This window comes from Passer domesticus, chromosome 8 (genome assembly GCF_036417665.1).
Source record: "Passer domesticus isolate bPasDom1 chromosome 8, bPasDom1.hap1, whole genome shotgun sequence".
Lineage (NCBI taxonomy): Eukaryota > Metazoa > Chordata > Aves > Passeriformes > Passeridae > Passer > Passer domesticus.
The window spans coordinates 134,592-158,690 of NC_087481.1; the positions used below are offsets into that span (position 1 = coordinate 134,592).

The following is a 24,099-nucleotide window of genomic DNA, read 5'->3' on the forward strand; positions in this document are numbered from 1 at the left end:
GGGAATGTTGGAGGTGAAACATCATATTTGGCAATGATCACCTGGCTGAGAAGGACAATTCTTTTCCACAGAATTGAAAGCCACAGTTCTTGTTTCATTTCTGGTTTGGTTGCCTGGGTTTGGTTTGATTTTGTTGTTGCTTTTTTTCCTTGCTGTGCCTGCAGTGTCCAGTCAGGAGCAGAGTGACTCTTGCCAAGGAACTTTGCGGTGCAGTTGCTTAATATTAAATCTGGTTTTTGCTGATCCCTTGCTGGGGATTTTTCAGCGCTCTCAAGCCCTCGTTCATAGCAGCGTGAAGGAGCCCTGGCCCAGGCTCTGGCCCTGGGGGACACGGGGATGCTGCTGGGGGGTCCCTGTCCCCCTGTCCCACCCCCCAGGGCCTCGGCCCCCTGTCCCTGTGTCAGGCTCTGGGGTCGATCTCGTGGAACATCCTCTGGGGCAGGCTGTGGTCCCCGGGGGACGGGAGTCTCTTGAGAGTCTCTTGTATCATGTGGTGGAAACCCAGAAAAATAATGGACAGGAAAAGCCTGGTTTATTGGGAACATTCCTGCATAGCAGACAAGATATAGCCTTGTGCAAATGATTCCATGCAGCATTCACATGTCTAATATATTATTTTCATCTTCCTGGGGAAGCAGAGTTGCTTTATTTACTCCAAGCAATATTTTCTCCCTCCTCCCTGGCAAAGAACAAGCTCCCATCCTGGCAGTGCTCAGGGGTTTACTTAAGGCTTATCACACCCACACTAAGGAGAGTGGAGCAGGTTAATTTATCACTTGTTCCAATGACTGACTTGCCCAGCTGCCAGGTTCAAGAGCCCCAGAGTGCCTCAGGTTGTACAGGATCTCAGAAGGAAAAGCTCCATTGAATTCAGCTGCTGCCACACTGGCCCTCTTTGCCTGTCAAACACATTCAGCTGCTCTTGCTCTGCCCTGTCAAAATCCCCCATAAAATACAAGTGAAAATCCCTCCCCACCTGTGAGAAAACACAGTTGGGTTCTGCTCAGGGCATTTCAAATTACGTGGGGTAGTTGTGACCTCCCCTTGCAAAGGCAGCATTTCAGGAAAAACAAAAGTTTCTTTTCAGGGACTCACCAGACTCAGGACACCTTCCGCTAGATCAGGTTGCTCCAAGCCACATCCAACCTGGCCTTGAACACTTCCAAGGGTAACACAACCACAGCTTCTCTGGAACCTGTTTTGCTCCTCCCAGGTCTAAAATCGCACCCAACTTAGCAGCCTCAGAGATAGATTTCTATTCAATAGCTGCATTTTTCTAGGAAAGAAACATGGCAAACCTTGTTTGCATCTGACTTGGCAAAATCAACACAAGCTCTGAAGAAAGGGCTGCGGCCCACTTTTCTTCCTTTTCCCCATTTGGTGGAATATTTTCATTCTGTTGTTGTTTGGAGCAGTATTTTAATCGATCTGGCTGAGGCTGCTGAAAATAGTACAGCAAGTTACTTATGTGAGGGGTGTAAAACTGAGCTCTTGCACATCCAGTGTTTCTGTTGTTGGAAGTCTTCAATCCCACCTCTCGCTGGGATGAAATAGGTGCTACTCATCCAATTTCTAAAGTATCATGCATCGAGCTGACACTATTTGAAGACTTAAAAATAAGCGCAAATGTAAACAAACCTCTGATCCCTTCCATTTCCTCTGTTCCACAGTTGATGACAGAAGACAGGAGAGAAAGATTGTTTTGGGAACAATGTTTTCAGGGCTCTAAAAGGAATATCAAACCTGCTCTGCCACACTCTCAGCTGTTACAGCCCCAAAAAGCACCGGTTGTCTTTGCTCACAGAGTCACAATTGTGATGGGATTTCTACCACACCACAGGACAGCCAATTTTTGTTTTTTGTTTTTTTTCCTGGAAATAACTAGAGCACTTCTGGGTAGCAAGGCAAACATGTGCCTCTTCTAATGGCCCTTGAAAGTGGATGTGTGAAATGAGGCAGACAAAGCCAAAGGCCAGCTGAACCTGGGATCTCTGAATGGGTCTTGACATTCTTCCCAGGAAGATGAGTGGCAATCACTGTTCTGCCAGGGAAAGGGCATCTGCTGGCAATGTGGTCTAGAAAATATGCTTTCTGCTCCTCTCAGAGCCAAACTTCCTACCCATTTCTTCAAAGTCCTTCTAAATAAGGACCATGTTCAGCTGAGTGACAGTGAAGCAAAATGGCAAGCCAGGAATACATTGCCCTGCACACAACATCCTTCATTCCCATGGATGGTTTCTCACTGGCACACAGGAGGAAGGAAGGAACCCAAATGCATCATTGTATATCAAGTCATACATGTTGAGGGATGAACAGATCTCACAGGGATATGGAAACCTCTCCTGAAAACCAGTTCAGAGAAATCCTGAGCTGTTTTGTGCTGCTAGGCATGAAGATGCTCAGGGTCTTCCACAGGTGCTCAGCAGGCAGCAGGATTGTGCCTGGATGTCACTCTGCAAATGCCAGTGGCTCAGCTGAGAGCTCAGGGAGTGACTGACACTGCACTGAGAGGGGCCACAGTCCTGCAAGGGGCTTTCACCAGGAGCAAACAGCAGCCTGGAGGGTGGGCAATGCTGGATCTGTACCATTGCGTGCTCATCCTTCACCTGAATGTGGAGCTGCCCCCAAAGTTGCCATGCATCACTTTTTCTTTTTCTCCTCTTGGGTATATTTTGGAGCAGCTGTTCTATGTGGCTTTTGATGATGATCCTGTGGGAAGCAGCCATTTGCCTGCTGTGCTATCCTCACAACTAGTACTAACTCTTCATTTCCTTTGGTTTTATTTGGGGTTCTTTTATCTATTTGTTTGATTGGTTTGCTTCATGGGTTTGTTTGTTTGTTTGTTTGTTTGTTTGGGTTTATGTCTGATTTGGTTTGAGTTTTTTGTTTGCTTTTTCATAAATGACTGGTGAAGTTGGCAAAGCCAAACTCAAGATAATGTAAACCAGGATCAGCTTTCCAGAAATTCCTTTTGGCTGGGTTTAGCTGCATCCCCTAGGCTCAGGATCACCAGTATATTTTCAGGTTTTGCTCTGCATATCAGCCTGCCCAGACTCCGCTTGGTGTTTCACAAATGGAGAAGACAATGGACATCGTGCCAAGCTTCCTTTCAAACTGAAAAACCTGGGGCAGCATGACAGAAAAGAAGAAAAAATAAATCACCAGTTAGAACAGAACCAGTGTCCCACCATCTTCCTCTCCACTGTTATTAATTTTGTACATTTAGAGGCAAACGTGGGTCTAAAGCTTGCATCTCTCAGTTCCTGATGCTATTTGCTACCCTGCATCCTTGACTGGCCATGATGTGACTGACTGCTGGGCAAGTGGGGCTGGGGATGCTCAGCCTGGAGAGAGGAGACACTGGGAGGCCTCCCTGTGGCTGTGCAGGACTGGAAGGGTCCCGCAGGAAAGAAGTGTTCAGCAGGACAGAAGGTCCCGCAGGACAGAGTGTTCAGCAGGACCTGTGCTGACAGGACAAGGGGGGATGGCTTTCAACTGCAGCAGGTTGATTGAAGCTGCATCTAAGGAAGCTGCTCTTTTCCACTGGGGGTGGTGGGGCACTGGCCCAGGCTGTGCACAGAGGCTGTGCATGCCCCATCCTTGGGTACAGGGCTCTGAGCAGCACGCTCTGGGGGAAGACTGCTCAGCTGGGAACAAGATGTTGTTCTTCAGGCTCCCTTGCAAGCCCAACTGTTCAGGGACTCCATCATTCCATGGTCTCCACTGTCCACTTCAGATGGAGCCTGGGAACTGTGATGTCACAGCCCACGCTCCAGCTGGAACGTCCAGCGCCCAGCAAAGGGCACAACACAACCCTTGGCTGCTGTGTTCGCACACTCTGCACCTTGCTCCTGCCCACTCTGCTTGTCAGCTTTCCTCAGTCCTGAAAGATCCTTAGTGCCTCTGATTTCATCATCCCACCCTGCAGGATGCTCCCATTTGTCCTGAGGAAGGTATGGTGCCATTCCATGGAGGTGGACACTCCCCACCTGCCCGGGTGGGCTGGAGCTCTGTGGGCATGGAGTGGGACAGGGAGCCCACTCTGAGGTTTTGCTGCCTCTGCAGGCTGTCCCAGATGGAGAAGAGGAGATGGAGGTGGATATAGAGATTGATAGAGAGGAGGACATGGAGACGGAGGGAGAAGACACTGGGGAGGAGGAGATGGAGGTGGAGGTGGAGGTGACGGTGGAAGAAGAGATGGATGTGGATATGGAAGAGTCCATTGAGGACATGGACATTGATTAAAAAGGTGAGGAAGAGGCCATGATCTTGGCATGAAGAGCAATGCCAGCAGCAGGACAGGCAGAGTGGGTCTCCTGCTGCCAGGCTGGGGCTGGGCTGGGTGCTCCCTGCTCAGGGACATTGTACCCAGGGCACTGGATTCTGGTGGCCATCCGCAGCCTGTCCTGTGCCTGCTTGCTCCATACAAGCTCCGTCCCAGACCCAGCCAGGCTCAGTTCTGGTAGCAGAGTCCTGCTGCTGGGCCAGTGTCTGCCAGCATGGGGGCACATGCAAGAGCCCTCTGTGCCTGACTGGAGTGACCGTGGCATTTGCTTTTCTTCCAGTTGCGGTGTACATCATGGAGAGAGATGCCACCTTTTTCTACATGCGTTTTACACTTTGATGTTGTCTTTGGGATATTAGTTTTAGGGCTTTTTGTCTTCTGTAAATATGTTTCATACATGTTTTTGTTAGATAGGTTTTTATGTATATATGTTCTATCGATTGTTGTTGTTACAAATATTCTTGCAATGTAAATATCTTCTGTATTTTTGCTGCTGTTCTTCTGTAATAAACAAATTTTATTTTTCACACCCCAGTTCTCCTTGCATTTGCTTCAGGCACAGGCAGCATATTGCCAAGGTGTAGTTTCCACTTGCTCCAGGTTCCCAGGGCTGGAGGTCAGAAGTAGATGAAGGGGAAAAAATCCACAATTAAGAGTGTCCAGGACACCCAGAGCCAAAAGAAGCCCAGGGAAGCACGTGCTCCAAACCACAGCAGAAATGTAGTGAGAGCTCTGGAGGGAACAAAAGAAAGAGGAAGCCTGAAGAAAGGAAAAAAACGTCTCCCCACAAGTTGTTTTGCTTTTTTTTCATTGATTGTCTCTTCTACCATGTGGTGGAAACCCAGAAAAATGAAGGTCAGGAGAAGCATGGTTTATTGGGAACATTCCTGCATTGTAGACAATCTTTGTGCAAATCATCCCATGCAGCACTCACATGTTTAATTGCTTCTCTTCCTGGGGAAGCAGAGTTGCTTTATTTACTCCAAGCAAGATTTTCTCCCTCCTCCCTGGCAAAGAACAAGCTCCCATCCTGGCAAGCGCTCGCTGCTTTCCTTAACACTCATCACACCCATGCTAAGGAGAGTGGAGCAGGTTAATTTATCACTTGTTGCAAGTTCTAAGTCCTTCTTAGATAAGGACCATGCTCAGCTGAGTGACAGTGAAGCAAAATGGCAAGCCAGGAATCAATTTCCCTGCACACAATGTCCTCCAGTCACATGGATGGTTTCTCACTGGCACACAGGAGGAAGGAAAGGAACACAAATGCATCATTGTACATCAAGTGATACGTGTTGAAGGATGAGCAGATCTCACGGGGATATGGAAACCTCTCCTGAAAAGCAGTTCAGAGAAATCCTGAGCTGTTTTGTGGTCCTAGGCATGAAGATGCTCAGGATCTTCCACAGATGCTCAGCAGGCAGCAGGATTGCGGCTGGATGTCACTCTGCAAATGCCAGTGGCTCAGCTGAGAGCTCTGGCAGTGACTGACACTGCACTGAGAGGGGCCACAGTCCTGCAAGGGGCTTTCATCAGGAGCAAACAGCAGCCTGGAGGGTGGGCAATGCTGGATCTGTACCACTGCGTGCTCATCCTTCACCTGAATGTGGAGCTGCCCCCAAAGTTGCCATGCATCACTTTTTCTTTTTCTCCTCTTGGGTATATTTTGGAGCAGCTGTTCTATGTGGCTTTTGATGGTGATCCTGTGGGAAGCAGCCATTTGCCTGCTGTGCTATCCTTGCAACTAATACTAACTCTTCATTTCCTTTGGTTTTATTTGGGGTTTTTTATCTATTTGTTTGATTGGTTTGCTTCATGGGTTTGTTTGTTTGTTTGTTTGTTTGTTTGATTGATTTGGGGTTTTGTCTGATTTGGTTTGAGTTTTTTGTTTGCTTTTTCATAAATGACTGGTGAAGTTGGCAAAGCCAAACTCAAGATAATGTAAACCAGGATCAGCTTTCCAGAAATTCCTTTTGGCTGGGTTTAGCTGCATCCCCTAGGCTCAGGATCACTAGTATATTTTCAGGTTTTGCTCTGCGTATCAGCCTGCCCAGACTCCGCTTGGTGTTTCACAAATGGAGAAGACAATGGACATCGTGCCAAGCTTCCTTTCAAACTGAAAAACCTGGGGCAGCATGACAGAAAAGAAGAAAAATAAATCACCAGTTAGAACAGAACCAGTGTCCCACCATCTTCCTCTCCACTGTTATTAATTTTGTACATTTAGAGGCAAACGTGGGTCTAAAGCTTGCATCTCTCAGTTCCTGATGCTATTTGCTACCCTGCATCCTTGACTGGCCATGATGTGACTGACTGCTGGGCAAGTGGGGCTGGGGATGCTCAGCCTGGAGAGAGGAGACACTGGGAGGCCTCCCTGTGGCTGTGCAGGACTGGAAGGGTCCCGCAGGAAAGAAGGGGACAGAGTGTTCAGCAGGGCCTGTGCTGACAGGACAAGTGGGGATGGCTTTCAACTGCAGCAGGTTGATTGAAGCTGCATCTAAGGAAGCTGCTCTTTTCCACTGGGGGTGGTGGGGCACTGGCCCAGGCTGTGCACAGAGGCTGTGCATGCCCCATCCTTGGGTACAGGGCTCTGAGCAGCACGCTCTGGGGGAAGACTGCTCAGCTGGGAACAAGATGTTGTTCTTCAGGCTCCCTTGCAAGCCCAACCGTTCAGGGACTCCATCATTCCATGGTCTCCACTGTCCACTTCAGATGGAGCCTGGGAACTGTGATGTCACAGCCCACGCTCCAGCTGGAACATCCAGTGCCCAGCAAAGGGCACAACACAACCGTTGTTCGTTGTGTTCACATGCTCTTCACCCTGCTCCTGCCCACTCTGCTTTTCACCTGCCCCCTGATAACCCATTCAGTCCTGAAAGGTCCTTAGTGCCTGGATTTTGTCATCCAGCCCTGCAGGATGCTCCTCTTTGTTCTGAGGAAGGTATGGTGCCATTCCATGGAGGTGGACACCCCCCACCTGCCCGGGTGGGCTGGAGCTCTGTGGGGATGGAGTGGGACAGGGACCCCGCTCTGAGGTTTTGCTACCTCTGCAGGCTGTCCCAGACAGAGAGGATGAGATGGAGGTAGATACAAAGATTGATACGGAGGAGGAGATGGAAATAGACGGAGAAGACGCTTGAGAGGAAGAGATGGATGTGGATGTGGAGGAGGAAGAAGAGATGGACGTGTATGTGGATGAGGAAGAAGAGATGGATGTGGATATGGAAGAGTCCATTGAGGACATGGATATTGATTAAAAAGGTGAGGAAGAAGCCCTGATCTTGGCATGAAGACCAATGCCAGCAGCAGGACAGGCAGAGTGGGTCTCCGGCTGCCAGGCTGGGGCTGGGCTGGGTGCTCCCTGCTCAGGGACATTGTACCCAGGGCACTGGATTCTGGTGGCCATCCACAGCCTGTCCTGTGCCTGCTTTGCTCCACACAAGCTCCGTCCCAGACCCAGCCAGGCTCAGTTCTGGTAGCAGAGTCCTGCTGCTGGGCCAGCATGTGCCAGCCTGGGGGCACATGCAAGAGCCCTCTGTGCCTGACTGGAGTGACCGTGCCATTTGCTTTTCTTCCAGGTGCGATGGACAGCACAGACAGAGACACCAAGCTTTGTATATATGTTCTACAGTTTGTTGTTGTTCTTTAGAATGTAGATTTTAGGGCTATTTTTGATTTCTGTAAATACGTTTCACATATTTTTGTTAGGTAGGTTTTTATGTATATATGTTCTATCGATTGTTGTTGTTGCAAATGTTCTTACAATGTAAATATGTTCAGTATTTTTCCTGCTGTTCTTCTGTAATAAACAAATTTTATTTTTCACACCCCAGTTCTCCTTGCATTTGCTTCAGGCACAGGCAGCATTTTACAAAGTGGTTGTTTCCACTTGCTCCAGGTTCCCAGGGCTGGAGGTCCCTGGCACAGCCACCCCAGGAGTGGGGGTCCCTGTGCACAGAGGGGAACCACTGACAGAGATGAGCCTCTCCTTGCAGTTTCTCTGGACACACTTGGGAGTTGTAGGGGCAAAGCCCAGCGTGCCCTGGCCCATGGATCCCATGTTGGAGCAGGGCTGAGCCTGTGTGCTCCTGCAGAGCCTCAGCCATGGCTCTTCCCTGGGCAGCCCCAGGGCTAAGGAGGGAGCACTGGGCTGTGGGCAAGCCCTGCTCCTGGGCACCCTGAGGGGCTGGAGCCAGCCTGGAGGGAGCCTCAGCCCTACATGGACCAAGATTTCCTTTGGAAACCCCCTCTCTCCCCAGACTCCTCTGAGCACAACAAGAATTGATCCTCCTAGTTCAAGGTGTGACCTTCATTGGCACAAATTTGTCCCTTGCACTTTCTAGCACAGCAAATGTCAGTGCTTGTAATCCCTGTTCTGCACACTCTGCTCAGGCAGCAAAACATCTGAACCTGAGGGAACATCTGGAATTAGCATCAACCTGCAGAGGGCTCCAGGGGGAGAACCTACCCCCAAGCACCACGAGAAATACTTGACACTGAGTCTGGGGCAGAGCTGAAACTAAAGTATTTTAATGCCAAGAGAGAGGATTATTTTATTGCTGAATTCATTCTGCAAGAACAAGAATGGAAGCTTTTGGTCTCCTCACCTGCCACAGATGTGTATTGCCAAGGTTTGCCTCTGGGTTATGACTGATTTTGATGAATCTGTTCAGAACTCTGATGCTGTTCCTGGCTAAGGTGCAGAGATGATATTTCAGAGCCAGATGAGCTCAGCACATCTTGTGCAATGCAGAATTTCCAGAACCAGACATTCAGGCCATGCAAACTGACAAGTTTTCATCTCTGTGCAAAGATCAGTATTAGGACATCCCTGATGTACCACACATTTCTCAGAGCTGTCCCTTTCACCCAGCTCTCCCCAGTCACTTCACAGACTTCACTCTAAGCCGTTTCTGATAGAGCTCAGTAGCACATGGGATTTAATCCTGGTTTTTCTTCATCTTCTCCAGAGCTGTCTCCAGACACGGTGTGTGGGCACTGTCTGGCAGCAGCAGCATTAAGGTGTCACCTCCCTGACACTGAGGCTCATGTCACAACTTTTCATCAAAAGCAGCAAATCAATGATTCCCACTGGGTCCCACACAGATCCATGGGGAGTTTGTGTGGCTGCAGTTCCAGCACCAGCCCTGGTGCTCAGAAATTTCAGGAGGAGATACAGAAGGAACAAGCCATTCATAGAGAACAACGTGAGTTTGCGGGGCCCAGATCCCCACAACAGAGTCTCCAGACTCTGCATTTACACTTTGGCTTCTGTGCCTTACTTTTCCTCTCACTAAAGTCCTGACAGTTTATCTCATGCTCAGGTTCCCAAGATAATTCAAAGCAGCTTTAGGAGCAGGGATATATGGGAACTGTGGGAGCTCAGTACGTCACTCCGGATGTCCAGAGCTACCGAGACAACCCTTGGGGGGCTCGGAGGCCCTGGAATGTTGCCAAAAGTACCTGGTGGCTTGACTTTGATCCTTTTAAAGAAATGACACCTGAAGGTGAGGAGATGAGGGAATTTCATGTCTAAATGGTGAGGGGATGTTATTCACTTGTTAGAACTTAAGTTAGAATGCACTGTACAGGGGGGTTTTATGTATTGTACAGGGGGGTCTAGAATTCTGTACATGGATCAGGAGTCCCAAAATGGAGGAATTTGGGCGTGCCCTGTCCTTCTTCTTTCTTCTCCTTGGCATCCATGTTCAGGATGATGTTGGCATGTGTGGATTGGTTCATAGAAAGAGGACACTTGCCAACAAGGGCAGAAAGTATTGGGAAGTAAAGGTAAATATCGAATACGTAATTTTCATTATAAAAGAGACAACCGCCTCGTGGGCGGGAGAGAGTGCCTTTGGCTGTCCTGCTGAACAGACCTCGGCTGGACAGACAGAAAATCTTTGTAGATAAGAAATAATAAACTCGACTGAAGACCGAAAGCAAGAGTCCAGACTCCTTCTTCGAGAGCGCGGCCTACCCAGAACCACTTTTTCCCGTGCTGGGGCAGAGACAATCAACAGCCGACCCCAGCAGGAACTGTCCCAAGGCTCAACAAAATTTCTCTTCTCAGGCCTGACAATTCCAGCTAAGGAGAGAGGAAAAGCCTGCATGAAAGAGGTGTGAAATCAAAGCAGTAATCAAACTGAGGTATAATGAGAGCAGCTGAAGAGGTTTTCAACGTTCAGAACAAGATTAGCAGCTCCAGGCACAGGAGGGATGTGACATTTTCCCCGCTGTAACAACTTTGTCATCTCAATTGCATCTCAAATCCTCCTCCCCAGCTCTGGGACCTGTTCAGCCACAAACGTGGTGCTGAATTTTTAAAGCAAAGTGGAAGCTGGTCAGAGAGGTGGTTTGCAAATAAAACTCACAGAGGGCAGTTTGGAAGCACCAGCTGGAGCAGAGAGAGGCAGAGCCTGGCCCCGAGGTGCAGCACAGCCAAACATGCCTGAAACTCTAAGAAATTAATGAACTTGCCACTTTTTTTCCCTCAGGAGCTACAGAAGGTGCTTTATGGAATCCCTCCTTTACACTGCACCAGCATGCAGGAGAGCGTAGGCATGAAGATTACAGCACCTTCTGCTGCTGCTTCCATCTCCTGACTCAAATCTCACCAAAATCTGTCACTATTGGGCCTTTCCAAAGTCTCAGATTCACTTGGTCCTTGCAGGATTTCGGTTTTGAGGAGCATGAAGGGAGATAAAGGCACTTGCAGACACCAGAGATGCAATTGGTGCCTGACGTGCATTTCACTGCCCAGGTTAGTGCCTCTAAAACCATCAAAAGCAGCCCCTTTGACAGCACCAAGCCAAGAGCAGAACTCCAGGGCCTGCACGTGGTTGGAAATGTCATTGTTTAATATTCCTCTCCCAGTCTTTCATTTCATGGTGCCATTGCAGGGGTTAATCCCATCACTCAGCAGCAATTCTTGGCAATCAGCTTCAGATGGATTTTTAGGGCTGAGCAAATAAGAGGCAATTTTACTTTGTCTCCAACGAATTAAATTTCACCTAAATCAGATGAACTCTGTGTTCTGAGGCTGGCCAGATACTAACCACTGCCAGGTCTCCAAGCCTGGATGTCAAACTGCTCTAATATTGAAAAGTTCAATTTATTTGGCTTTGTGTACAAGACTATTCTCTCTCAAAAGAATTGGGATCCATAGAATTGCATTTCCAAGCACTAAACTCAGACCAGCCACAAAGTGCACAAGAGACAAGAAAAGAAATAAAGATTTCTAAGGAGATGGAAATTGAATGCTGAGTTTATCCCATTAGAGAAAGTTTCATAAATTATCACCTGCCAGCTCCTTGCCTTCACTTGTGTGGCCACCACTGAATACACTCACAGATAAGAAAATGTTTGTCCTCCTGAAAACTGGGACTAGAAGTAGAAAAAGGCTCAGATATCTGAATTAAAAGACAACATAATGAAAAGAGCTGCCTTATAATAGCAAGATATGACGGACAGCAGGAATGACTGAAGCCAGCAGAGATAAGTCCATGAACTGTTCATGCTACAAAGACTTCCAACAAAACCTCCAATAACCCAAAAGCAATGTTTTGTCTGGCAGAGCTGATAGGAACCCTGTGCATTTAATTCAGTCATTGACAGCAAATGGAGATCAGCTTGAAGCTCCTTTGGTCCACTACTACTTATTTTTTTTCACCCAGCAAATGAAATTACATCTACTCTTTGGGAAGAAATTACTGCTTTGAGTGGTTGAAGGCAAAGAGTTTCTTCCCATACCCACTCGTAATCAGTCACCAAGAGAAATATTTTCTAAAAAGGTCTCTTCAAAATTTTGGAGTGACTTTCAACATAAGTAACTTGGCTATTTTGCTCAAAATTATAAGGGAATTGAATTGGGCTCCCTCAGCTTAAAAAAAAGTGTTTCTTCCTAGTTCTTCACAAAGAGGAACAAAACACTTTGTTGCAGAAAACTGAAGGGAGGAAGAGGTTCCTTCCCCCTGAGCTGCACAATAGGAGACGATTTTGTTGCCAAGAGGCAACTAATCCCAGCCAATTTCCAGTTCTTTTAGTGTAAGGGAAAAGCTCTGAGGATCACAGCTGTGGGAGACACAGAGAGGGAGGAGCAGGGATCTGCTGGGGGTTTTTGGGGTGGGGGACTGATTAAAGGAGTGTTCAAGCAAAACCTGTGAGAGTTCAAGACTCCATCCCTCAGACGAGAAACTCAGTTTGACCCAAATGCCATTCAAATCCAACAAACATTGAGGCATTTCCCCAAGCTCTGCTGGGCCATCAGGTACCCCCCAAATCACTCTGTGGGACCAGGGCAGCAGGGCCCTGGCACGGGACAGAGATGCTCCCCTGGGAAGCCGCCTGCATTGCCCGTGGGACTCAAGATCTACTTCTGAAGACCCCAACATCCAAAAACCTTGACACTCAAAGCCTTTAATTTGGGGTTTCACTTCTCCACTTGTCTGTTGTCACTAGGCAGCTGCTCCAGTTCGACACCCTTCTGATGGGTACAAATGTTCTCCTAATTTCCAGCCTAAACAGGAAGTTACTTCCATTCATTCTTCTGTAAGTACTGGGAGCTTGTACCTGATTTGCTCTTCCTCTCCTAGTGTGCATTTGTGAGCATTAAATGCCAAAGCCAGGAGCATTTCCTTGTTTAAATCATGGCATTTGTTCTTATTATTTCATTCCCATATAGTTGCATGGATTTGGTGCTAGCTCAACACTCAGAATGTTGACAGCACAAAGTCCAGTTCTCACACCAACTCCTCCAAGTTTTGGACCAAGCTTGCAAAGGAAATACAGCAAAGAAATTCCAAACAGGGGCCCTAATAAAGGTAGTAAAATGCACATGCCTATGTTTGCTGCAGGGAAGAATAGTGCTGCTTATTAAATCATTGCAAACAATTAAAGCAGTAGAGGGGAGGAAGACAATGCTATCGTTGGCAGCTCCCCAGTCCTCTGCCCCTGGCATGAATTTCATAAAGCACAAATCTCCCAGCAGAAATCCCTCAGCAATTGATTTCCTCCTCGTGGAACACAGCAGGCACTCACCCTGGCTTTCCTGGCCAGAAAAGGAGAATTTGCCTCGACGTTTTTCCCAGGCACGCAGCTGTGATGTCAAATCCCTCTCCCTGCCCTGCCAGGAGATTCCTCAAGTGACAACTTTCTGTAGGGTGACAACCCTCTGGAGAGGCACAGAGAGCTTTGTGTCAGTGTAAGGCACCCCCACAAGGGCAGATCCCTCATTCAGGCTCCATCTTTGTTCACAAGCAGTTCCTAGCAGAAAATTCGCAGTGATTGCATTTCCCCAGAACAGGTAATTTCAAGCACATTTTTCTCTTGAGCTGTTCTGCCTTCCACAAAAGCAGCCTGCCAGGGATTGCTTTGGAGCATCAGGAAACACAGCAACACCCAACAGCCAAGACCATCCAAAGCCACTTATCAGCTCATCCCCACATCTTCTGGACTCACTTGAATGCCTGGGAGAGTCTGAAAAGCCAACTGTTTTCCAAGAAACTTGTTGTTTGTTGTGCAATTGAAAGGTAAATGACAGGGACAACCAGCCCCACACAGGCGCCTCAGGCATGGGAAGGAGCAGGAGGGATCCATCCCTAACTGGCAGAGGTGCAGCTCAAGTGATGCTCATTCACTGTTTGGGCTGCTTTTGTTGCTTTTACATTAACAACGCATCTCCACACCACAACTGTTCTCCCTCCCTGCAGCCACATGGAAAAAATTCAGTGGTCTCTCACCTCTTTCTATCCTCTCTCTGCCTGAAATAATTTTTTCCCCTCATACAACCAGCAAAACAGGGCTTGTTTTCATGCTGGAAATAAGTCCACAAACTTGACTGATTTCAATATGAACAACATCACTACAAACCACCCATTACTCAGATGCCCCAGGGCAGTGTTATATTCGCCCAATTATCCCATCAAAAAAACCAAACAAAATTAAATGTAACAGCAATTTTAATTAAGTAGCTTAATATATAAAAAATTGAATACACTTGAAATATTGACAATATTTGGTTAAAATAAGGAACAACTTGGTTCTAATAATAGCGCATAAGCAAAAATAACTGTGCAGGGTATGGAGTGCCAGGCTTGACCCCCGTCACCTCATGTACAAGCTTGCCAAGCCAAAATTCTCTCTTTTATGCTGTACATCATTACCATCTCCTCCCATTTTTGATTCGTCACTGTCTCACTTGTATCACTGCCCTCATCATAACCCATGGAGATCACTGTGACACCATGGGGCACTCATGGAACCAAGGGGATCATTGTGGCACCACTGAAGCCCATGGAACCAAGGGGCCGTGGTGACACAGCGGGGCTTCATGGAACCCAGAGACCATTATGACTCCGTGGGGCCTGATGGAACCATGGAGACCATTCTGACACTTCAGGGCCTCGTGTCACCAAGGGGGGATTATGACACCTCAGGGCCTTATGGAAACAAGGGACCATTGGGAGACTGTGGGGCCCCATGGAAGCGAGGGAACATGGAACAGGTCTGGCTGGCTTGGCCTCCCAGGGACCACCTGACAGGTCTGGCTGATCTTGGGATGTCAAGGGCTGCCTCTCATCAGCTCCTGGAACACTGGGGCTCTGTGCTTTCCTTCCTATGGTAATGAACCATCCCTCTTCTCAGATGCTCATTGCTGAAATTGGCACTCTCCCTAAAAAAATTCCTGTATGAAAGGGTATATCTCAGAACAAAACCTGCCAGCTCTGGCTAGCCTTGACCAATAGTGGTCACTTTGCATCTGCCCCTGAAACACTGGGGCTCTGTTCCTTCATTCCTACGGAAAAGAACATGTCCAAGGGCCATGGCCAAAAGTAGAATTTGACCTCCCAAATTCCATATATCCAAGGATTGCTCCCAGACAAAAGTAGCCATGACAGGCAGGCCAGGCTGAACCTGTCCTCTGGTGATTTTCTTAGACCATGAGCTGAATGTTTTCATTTGAAAACACCTTGGAGAGGGCCCAGAGATCTCCCAAGGTGGGGTTTTGAGGCCTTGGGCACATGACCACTACATATGGACAAAGGAGCTCTGTGCTGTTCTGGTGGTTTTGCATCATGGAAGTGATGTCCTAAGAAAAGCTGTTAGCAGTTTCCCCCATGTCGGACAAAAAAACAATAAGTCACTACATTTGAGAACTGACAATCTGTTAAACCACTAAGGAAACTGTACATGACTCTGTGAAGATGAAGATGAAAAAGCGTGGGAGGGTCTCTTTCCCTTCTGGCCAGCAAAGAGGTAACAAGGCTGGCCCAGCCCCCATCTCAGCCGGGCCGGGCCAGGCGGCTCCTGCCGTGGGGCCGGGCCCCTTCCCAGGGAGCCCCCCAGGCCCCATCGGCTGCTGGGCAGGGCAGGGGAGGCCGCGGGGCCGAGGCCGGGCCGGGCCATGGCTGCGGTTGCCAACACCTGGGCGCTACCGAGCCCTGCCCCGCCACCAGCCCGGGCCCAGCCAGGATCCACCGGGCCCCAGGAGCAGCCCCGGGCCGGGCCGGCTCGGCCAAGATTCTGCCACCCTTGGGGTTCACCTGCAAGCCCCGGACAGCGGGAGGAGAAGCCATGGGCCCGGCTGTGCTGCTGCTGTGTTCTGGCCTGGCTGCTGAGATCCTGGCCCTTCCCCAGCGCAGCCCATCCTGACACAGCCCCAGCGCAGCCGCTGCAGAAACCTCCATCGTAAAACAGCTCCGGCCGCAAGGACCCAGCCCGGCTGGGGTCACGGAACCATCTGCAGGCCCCGGGAGAGATATTAACTCTTTCAGTGCTTCCATCCTCCCTCGAGGGAGAGAAAAGGACAAAGTGCAGGCATACAGAGGAGCAACATGAAGACACCGAGGTCAGTGAAGGAAGAGTACAGTCCCAGATGGGAGGAATTAGGAGATACTTTGATCTTGGGGCTCAGATCGTCTTGTAAATGTATAGAGATGGATGTAATTGATACATCAAACTTTCTTTTCCCCCATAATGCATTGAAAAGAATGGGGAGATGACTTGTTCAGCAAAGGCCTCCATGCTAAAGGAAGCAAATGTTGAAGTACTTGTGATTCCAAGAGAAGTTTAAATGGAGAAAGAGAGAAGAGTGATGAGACCCTGTGCCCTCAGGGAGAGAAGAAGATCTCTGTTCCCAGAGACGAAGATGATTTCAGAAATAGATGAAGAGAAACTTTGCTCTTAAACCGCTCATGTTTAAACTAATACCCGATAAATTAACATGGCCCATAAACAGAGCTGTGGGCAAAGCTGTAAAAAATGGCAGGGACTTCAAAATTGCAGACTTTCTGGGCAGCTGCTATTGGTGGGAGTTGAGAGCTGTGAGAGAACTGTAGAACTGTTTTCTTAAGTATAAGTCTCCATGGTATGAAAGATAGACTCCTCTCCCTAAGTGAACTGAAGAAAAACTATTCTAGAGGTGGTAAACTGACTGGAAATATTATGTTTTGTCTCCTTACATTGTCAGTGGGAAAGAAAAGTTTGTAGGGAGGGTAATTGTTCTGAAAGTTTTGTTCTGATTCTTATTACTCTTTCTTGTATTAACTGTTAATAATCTTTTCTTTGCACCCCTTTGAAGCTTTGAGCCTGCTGTGCATTTCTCCTAATACTATCTCACAGCAGTAAATGAGTAAGACTATTCTAGTGAGTTCACTGGAAATTGCACAACACTGAACTCAACACACTAATTAATCCATTCTACAAGAAATCTCAAAATGGCAAACCAAAAACACTACAGAAATCTTCCTGATGAACTGCCCAGAGCAGAGGGAAATCAAGACAGAGCCATGGTCTGTCAGTACTTGCTTGATCCTAAAGAGCCCTGTGGTGCATTTGGAGCTGAGCCCAGGAACCTCAGGGCCTGAGAGTAGACTGCACAAACCTTTCCATAAGTCAAAGTCAGAAGAAAAACGCAAAGGGTCTCAAAGCATGAATGGGTCCCACTGAAGTCCATCCCCAACACAGGCTCCTCATGGACTCCTTGGAGAAGGGAATGGAAGCCAGTATGGCACAAAAAACCTCTCAGAGACTCAGTGTAGAAAGGAAAATCCAAAGTACCTTAACAAACCTTGAGTATCTCAAAGCAACAATGACCCCATTGAGTGTCACTGCAAAGCCCTCAGGGGACGCATTAAAGCAGATAATTGGGGACATGATTGCACAAACCTCAGACAGAGTCTGTATCAAAAGGAAAACACCAAGTACCTTAAAATAACTGAAGTACCTTGAAGCATTAATGAGCCCCACTGAGTGTTGTTACTGACAAAGCCCCTACAGGGATTAATTAAAGCAGATAATTGGAGTCTATGATTGCACAAACCTCTCAGAGACTCCAAGGCAAAAGCCAAACCCAAAGTCCTTTGAAAAACCTGCAGTCCCTGGGAGCATTCAGGAGCCCCCAGGGCATTGCTGAGCAAGGCTCCCCAGGGACTCCTTCCAGCAGATCCTTGAGGCCACTGGGATGTGGGCTAGGGGGGGATGCTGAGGGCAGGACAAGGGGCTGACAGTGCCCAGCCTGGCTGGGGCTGTGCCAGGAGGCCCCAGGGCCTCAGGACAAGGTGTCTCCTCCCAGCCCTTGCTGGCACAGACCCTGCTGCTGTGCCCCAGGCCACCAAGACTTGGCTTCTCTTTGTCCTCACCTGTCATCACTGCCTCCAGTTCTCTGCTCTGCCTGGGGCCTGGGGACACTTTCTCAGTCGTGTCCCTCAGTGGGACCCATTAAAAGTCCAAGAAACTTTGGAGTTGGATTCTGACTTGGAGTTCTGGAGAGGTTTCTTCAGCTGTCTCTCAGGGACTGATGTTCAGGGCCTGAGCACAAAGCCCCAGAGGGTGATTAGAGTCCTGCTGCTGTGTCTGTGCTGCTGAGCTGGGCTGGGCTCCTGGCACAGAGGCAGCTCCTGGGAAGCAAGAAGAGCTTCAAAAGCACATTTCTCTTGCTGAGCAGCTCTTCTGCCAGCGCAGCAGGGCTGGGGCACTGCCTGCAGCCAGCCCGGGCACAGCCCAGAGGCACAGAGAGCTTCAATCAGTCAGGGCTGGGAAGGTGCTGGGAAGTGCCTGGGGAAGAATCCCTGCCAGCCCTTGGCACAGGAACCTCTGGCTGCAGGACAATGCAGCTGCAGCTCCTGGAGTGATCTCCTAAAGCTGGAACATCCCAGTGCCTGCAGACCCTGTGAGTACATTCTCTGATTGTCTCTTGTGCAGAGCAGCCAGGGGTGCCCAGGGCTGTCCTGCAGAGCAGGCTCCTGCAGCCCAGGGTGCTGTGCTGGGGCAGGGACTCTGCTGCCTGCCAGGGACAGCTCTCAGCCAGCCCGGGGAGCTGCTGCCAGCACTGGGGGACAAGATGTGGGGGGAAGGAGACAGGTGGTAAGGCTTGGAAGTGTTTTCCTTGTGTGGTGAGTATGCTGCATTGTTTAGGATTGTTCTCAGCATGGCATTTAACTCCAGAACATTTGAAATGAGGTTATATAGGAAGCAGAGCAAGGGAGGGGCTGCATAAAAGTGAAAACACTTCTTTTTTAATCTACTGCTCTGGGTTGCCTGGATGGGAAATTGCACATAGATATTAATATCTCAGTTCAAGTGAGAAAAATAAAAACATTTTTGCTCACATGGTAATTAACCAGGCAGAGAAAAAAATCAGCACAGGGCCCCTTAGAGGCAATATCAGTGCTGCGTTTCCAGCCTCCTCAGGGTTGCTCTGATGTTGCCATCAGAGCCTGCAGAGCCAGAGCTGCCCCTGGGCAGCGCCAGAGCTGGGAGGGGTCTGCAGGGCAGAGCTGAGCCCCCAGGGCTGGGCTGGGCTCTGGCAGCACTGGCAGGGCTCAGCCCTGGGCACAGGGAAGCAGCTGCTGGCAGAGACAGATCCAGGCAGCAGAGCCCTGGGCAAGCAGTGGGGGGAAAGTGTCCCCAGGCTGGGCTGGGATATTTGAAGTCCTCTCTAAATTCAGCTATTCCATTATTACTTTTTTTTACAGATCCCCATGCCAAGAGAGTACAAATGTCCAACAGCAGCTCCATCAGCCACTTCCTCCTGCTGGCATTGGCAGACACGAGGCAGCTGCAGCTCCTGCACTTCTGCCTCTTGCTGGGCATCTCCCTGGCTGCCCTCCTGGGCAACGGCCTCATCATCAGCTCCGTAGCCTGCGGCCACCACCTGCACATGCCCATGTTCTTCTTCCTGCTCCACCTGGCCCTCAGTGACCTGGGCTCCATCTGCACCACTGTCCCCAAAGCCATGCACAATTCCCTCTGCGACACCAGGAACATCTCCTACACAGGATGTGCAGTCGAACTATTTTTTTTTGTCTTTTTCATTTCAGCAGAGTTTTCCCTTCTGACCATCATGTGCTACAACCGCTACGTGTCCATCTGCAAACCCCTGCACTACGGGACCCTCCTGGGCAGCAGAGCTTGTGCCCACATGGCAGCAGCTGCCTGGGCCAGTGCCTTTCTCAATGCTCTCATGCACACAGCCAATACATTTTCCCTACCCCTGTGCCATGGCAATGTCCTGGGCCAGTTCTTCTGTGAAATCCCACAGATCCTCAAGCTCTCCTGCTTCAATTCTTACCTCAGGAAACTTGGACTTCTTGTGTTTTCCATATGTTTAGCACTTGGTTGTTTTGTGTTCATTGTTTTCTCTTATGTGCAGATCTTCAGAGCCGTGCTGAGGATCCCCTCTGAGCAGGGACAGCACAAAGCCTTTTCCACCTGCCTCCCTCACCTGGCCGTGGTCTCTCTGTTTATCAGCACTGCTCTATTTTCTGACCTGAAGCCCCCCTCGATCTCCTCCCCATCCCTGGATCTGTCCCTGTCAGTTCTATACTCAGTGGTGCCTCCAGCTCTGAACCCCCTCATCTACAGCCTGAGGAACCAGGAGCTCAAGGCTGCAGTGTGGAGACTGACGACTGGATGCTTTCAGGGACATTAAACTGCTGGCCAATTTCATCAAATCAATTGTAATAAAAGTAATTTTTAATACTTCTTTTTGGTTTTATTTTAGACATTATTTTACTTTGTTTTACTTTTTTAATATTGCCCACAAAGTAATGTCATTATTTGTGCCATCTCTCATTTTCTTTTTCTCCACCTTCCCTGTGGCCACACACTGTATCAATGAGGGGCTGCAGTCTCAGTGGCTTTAACGGAACTAAAGGATCTCCTGACAGAGTTTTCTGCAGAGATGTCATTGTGTTGCTTCCTCTGGAGCTGCAGCAGCAATGTCTGTGTGCAGAGCTGGGGGCAGATCAGTGCTGGCACAGCAGCTGTGCCCAGCAGCAGCAGCAGCACTTGGTGTTGCCAGTGCTGCTGCCGTGGCCCTGCCCCGCTGCCCTGGTGGCCCTGGTGTTGCTGCAGGGCCTGAGTGCTCTCGGGGCCGGGCACAGTCCTGGGGGTGGCAGTGCCGGGGCTGCAGCAGAGACGAGCTGTATAATATAAATAATTTGTAATATAAATAATCTTTGATAATTCTTTTGTGTTTGGTTATGCATTTGTTCTTTTTTCCCCCTCCATTTTAGGTTTTTAATATTGTCCACAATGTAAACCTATTGTATGTGTCATTTTCCATTTTGTTTCTCTCCACCTTCCCTGTGGCCACACACTGTGTCAATGAGGGTCAGTGCTCTTAGTGGCTGTTATGGTTTGACTCTGGCACAGGGCCAGGGCCTCTACGAAAGGTGTATTTCTAAAATGGTTACTGGGAGATGTGACCCGGAAACAGGACAGAGCAGGCTCTTACTTGGGGATGGAGGGAAAAACACAACACTTTATTAATTACAATATCTAAAAAGGAACACACACACAAAGCTAAGAATGAAATCCTTCCAAATACATTCCTCCTCCTCCCCTCCATTTTCTCCACAGAATGAAATAACATCATAGATTTTCACCCTGTCACCAATCTCTCACATAATCAACTTTCAGTCCATCATCACCCCTCAAATAATCAACCCTCAAATCCATCAGGAAGAGAGGAGTCCCCCCTTGCACCACAGGCTTCCCCCGGAAACACAATTGAAACCTCTTGTGCTTCGGTGTCACTTGTGGCACCACCCAGAGAACATCGGCCCTCGCGACTTCTCCCCTCATGTCCAGTGCTCTCACCACTGGACACGGGCCAGGACTGCTTTTAGGGTTCCCTGTTTAAGGATGCTCCACTCAGTTCCAAAAGCAGCAGTCTCTCAACTTTGGGACATCAGTCCCCCCAGATTTCACCCCCTGGGGCTGAGGGGCCTCGTGAACAGAGATCTCAAACCCTCTCTGAGGACAGAGGGCATCTCACACCCTCCTCATCCATCTCTGTTCTCGCCACTGCTTCACTCTTGACTCCAAGGTGCTGCCTCTCCCTAAATACAGTCTCCGGGTCACAGGAAAAACATGGGTCCATCCATGGCCATACAAGAAAGAGTCCAGCTCAAGGCCACTCCATCATCTCTTCCCACCCAGGACTCTTCTCACCTCTTCCAACTTTCCTTGCACTTGCCCATTTCATCATGCTTCATCTCTCTCTCTCTCTCCTCATTCTGATTCAGGACGATCAGTATTTGTAAGGTTTCCATTATTCTTCCAAGGGGTTAAAATCTTCGCCTCTGTCTGCCCAGGACTCCCACAGCTGCTGGCCATGATGCCAGTCCATGATACCGAATTTCAAGGCAGCACAGGCACTGGCTCTCTCTCTCTCTCTCTCCAGGGGGGTAGGAGGGGGGCCCAGTGCTTCTCAGGCTCCTCCACCCTTCCATATTGCAAGGCCTTCACCCCCCTCCTCTGCCCGAGGCTCCAGCCTACCTCACCCGGCCGCATGGCTTCCCTCCCCCAGCCAGCCCCAGCCGGGCAGGGGAGCTCTGAGCTCCTCCACTGACCTGGACCAAGAGAGAGCTCTCCTGGGAGTTCTTGCTTTTAACCCCCTGTGTTCTCAGAGGCGGTCCACACCTTCAGTGGCCAAACCAGGTGCCAATATTCCAATCCAAGCACTGATTGGTTTGACCACAACCTCCCAAAAAACTCACTTCCTTCTTAACCTGTGAGAGGTTGGGAGAAAATTTGCCCTGGTATCATTTTGTCACAGTACGTACCATTTTTAAAGTAACCCCAAAACCACATAGTTAGCATGTGATAGCTCTGAATCCATGTGTCTGCCTTGCAGTGGAAGTTAAAGATCCATTAAATCCTCACCTTATTAACCATAAAGCAAACTGGATAACAGCCACAGCAGCCTTAGCTATGGTTAGCCTGTGTTCCCAGGGATGTCGGGGTGTTCCTGATGGAGCAGAAGGAAGAGCTCCAGGCCCTCTGTGAGGGTGAGTGAGAGCAGCGGGCTGTCAGCGGGGCTGGCCGGGTGAGCTGCAATGCCTGGGCAGGGAGCTGCAATCCCTGCCCTGGCTGCGGTGGGCTTTGCTCCTTTTGTGGACAAGGGGTGGTGTGGGCAGAGCACACAGAGATTTTAGGGACGTGGGTGAGGGGATTCATGGCCAGCACCTTGCAGCTGATCCCCTTGGCTGCTCTTGTCTTGTGGGCATGGCAAGAGCTGGGTGGGATGGCCCTGGCAGGAAGGTCTCCTTGGATTCCTGAAGATCCAGGTTCTGACAGTGGTTCTGTTCCTCTCTCTTCCAGCCCCTCAAGCCCTGAGTGAAAACAACAGACCCTCCCACATAAGCATATTTGTCCAGGTGATGTTCGAGGGAAGAGCTGCAGAACTACTTTCATTTGCTGGCTCAGAAGAGCCTGTGTCTCTTTAAGACCTCCAGATCCCTTGGAAGGTGAGACCACCTGGAGACCAGAGGAGACCAGCTGGAGCTCCAGGCACAGCTGACGACTGGCACAGCTGAGCCTGTGGGAAGCTCCCATAGCTCCTGCCTTCTCCCTCCCTGCTGACAGCTGCCTCCCTCCAGCTCTCAGACCCTGCCCATCCCCTTTCTTCCCTCCCAGCTCACCCCTTTGCTTCACCTTCCATTAATAAACAGTTTGGCTTCCTCGCTTTGCCTGCATCTCTGTAGAACTGATGCAATACAAATCCAGAGCCCTGGGACACACAGGCCCCTCCTGCTGTTCTCTTCCACGCCGTGTTTTGTGCACAGACACAGAGGAATGAGGGCAGATCAGGCTGGAAAGATCCCTGTGCTGAAGGTCCAGTTCCACAACACTGTGCAGTTACAGATCTTGCTGAGCACCCTGGAGCCCCTGGACTTTGGAAGAGCCAACCTGAGGATGCTCTGAACCCAGCTGTGAGGGATTCCATGGCAAGCATCCACAGAGGGCAAAGGAGCTTGGAAATGCTGGACGGTTTCAAGAACAGCTTCCTGAAAGCACAGCAGTGCTCCATCCCTGCACAGGATCAAGAAGAGGGCAGAACCAGAGACCATCTGGGCTTAACAGAGAGCTTTGGGTGTGCCTAAGAGCAAATGAAGCAGCAGCACAGTGCCCGAGATTCAGAAGTGCGACCGTGCCAGTGCCCGGAGCCCTGTCAGACAGTGCTGGGATCTTGGGTGTGGTTCTGGTCCCCACAGCTGAGGAATGGCAGCCCCAGCCTCAGACTCAGTCAGAAATCCAAGCAAGTGAGACCAGAGGGAGGGCACCCTTCCAGTTTCTCTGGGGCATGGCCACCAAACAACCCCTGCTGCTTCTTCCTCCGCCTGTGTTTGGGGTGTGCTGCTGGCAGAGCCAGCCAGGTTGTGCTCTGCATTCCAAAGCCTGTTAGGAGCAGGCGTGGAAAGCACTGTGTGCACAGCAGAGAGTCCCGGAACATGCTGGCAAGAGCATCCTGCAGGGACAGGGCTCTGGTGTCTGGCTGGACAAGTCTGGTTTTGCTGCTGTAACCACAG

The 24,099-nt window shown here is 49.6% G+C and overlaps 1 protein-coding gene and 3 long non-coding RNA genes across 6 annotated transcripts; 2 read left to right on the plus strand and 2 right to left on the minus strand.

Moving 5' to 3' along the window:
* Nucleotides 1-510: 510 nt before the first annotated feature.
* Nucleotides 511-3,678, minus strand: LOC135305808 (uncharacterized). Its single transcript, XR_010366788.1, has 2 exons — nt 3,462-3,678; nt 511-3,123 (listed from the first exon to the last, which is right to left on the minus strand). It is a non-coding gene; the product is annotated as an uncharacterized LOC135305808 (long non-coding RNA).
* Nucleotides 3,679-3,800: 122 nt separating this feature from the next.
* LOC135305810 (uncharacterized) lies at nt 3,801-8,027 on the plus strand. Of its 3 annotated transcripts, XR_010366790.1 has the most exons (4): nt 3,801-3,953; nt 4,066-4,249; nt 7,336-7,543; nt 7,861-8,027. It is a non-coding gene; the product is annotated as an uncharacterized LOC135305810 (long non-coding RNA). The 3 variants fall into 3 exon arrangements; XR_010366789.1 differs by lacking the exon at nt 7,861-8,027 and having other exon boundaries at nt 7,336-7,599; XR_010366791.1 differs by lacking the exons at nt 7,336-7,543; nt 7,861-8,027 and adding an exon at nt 4,566-4,744.
* Nucleotides 6,037-14,755, minus strand: LOC135305811 (uncharacterized). Its single transcript, XR_010366793.1, has 3 exons — nt 14,446-14,755; nt 13,322-13,454; nt 6,037-6,407 (listed from the first exon to the last, which is right to left on the minus strand). It is a non-coding gene; the product is annotated as an uncharacterized LOC135305811 (long non-coding RNA).
* A 4,685-nt stretch (nt 14,756-19,440) lies between these two features.
* LOC135305809 (olfactory receptor 14J1-like) lies at nt 19,441-20,315 on the plus strand. Its single transcript, XM_064429461.1, has one exon. The coding sequence runs from the start codon at nt 19,443-19,445 to the stop codon at nt 20,211-20,213; it is 771 nt and encodes a 256-aa protein (XP_064285531.1). The 5' UTR covers nt 19,441-19,442; the 3' UTR covers nt 20,214-20,315.
* Nucleotides 20,316-24,099: the final 3,784 nt, after the last annotated feature.

Bases quoted from the DNA above. Each gene is read 5' to 3' on its own strand.
- LOC135305809 (XM_064429461.1), top strand. From the start codon at position 19,443: ATGCCCATGTTCTTCTTCCTGCTCCACCTGGCCCTCAGTGACCTGGGC.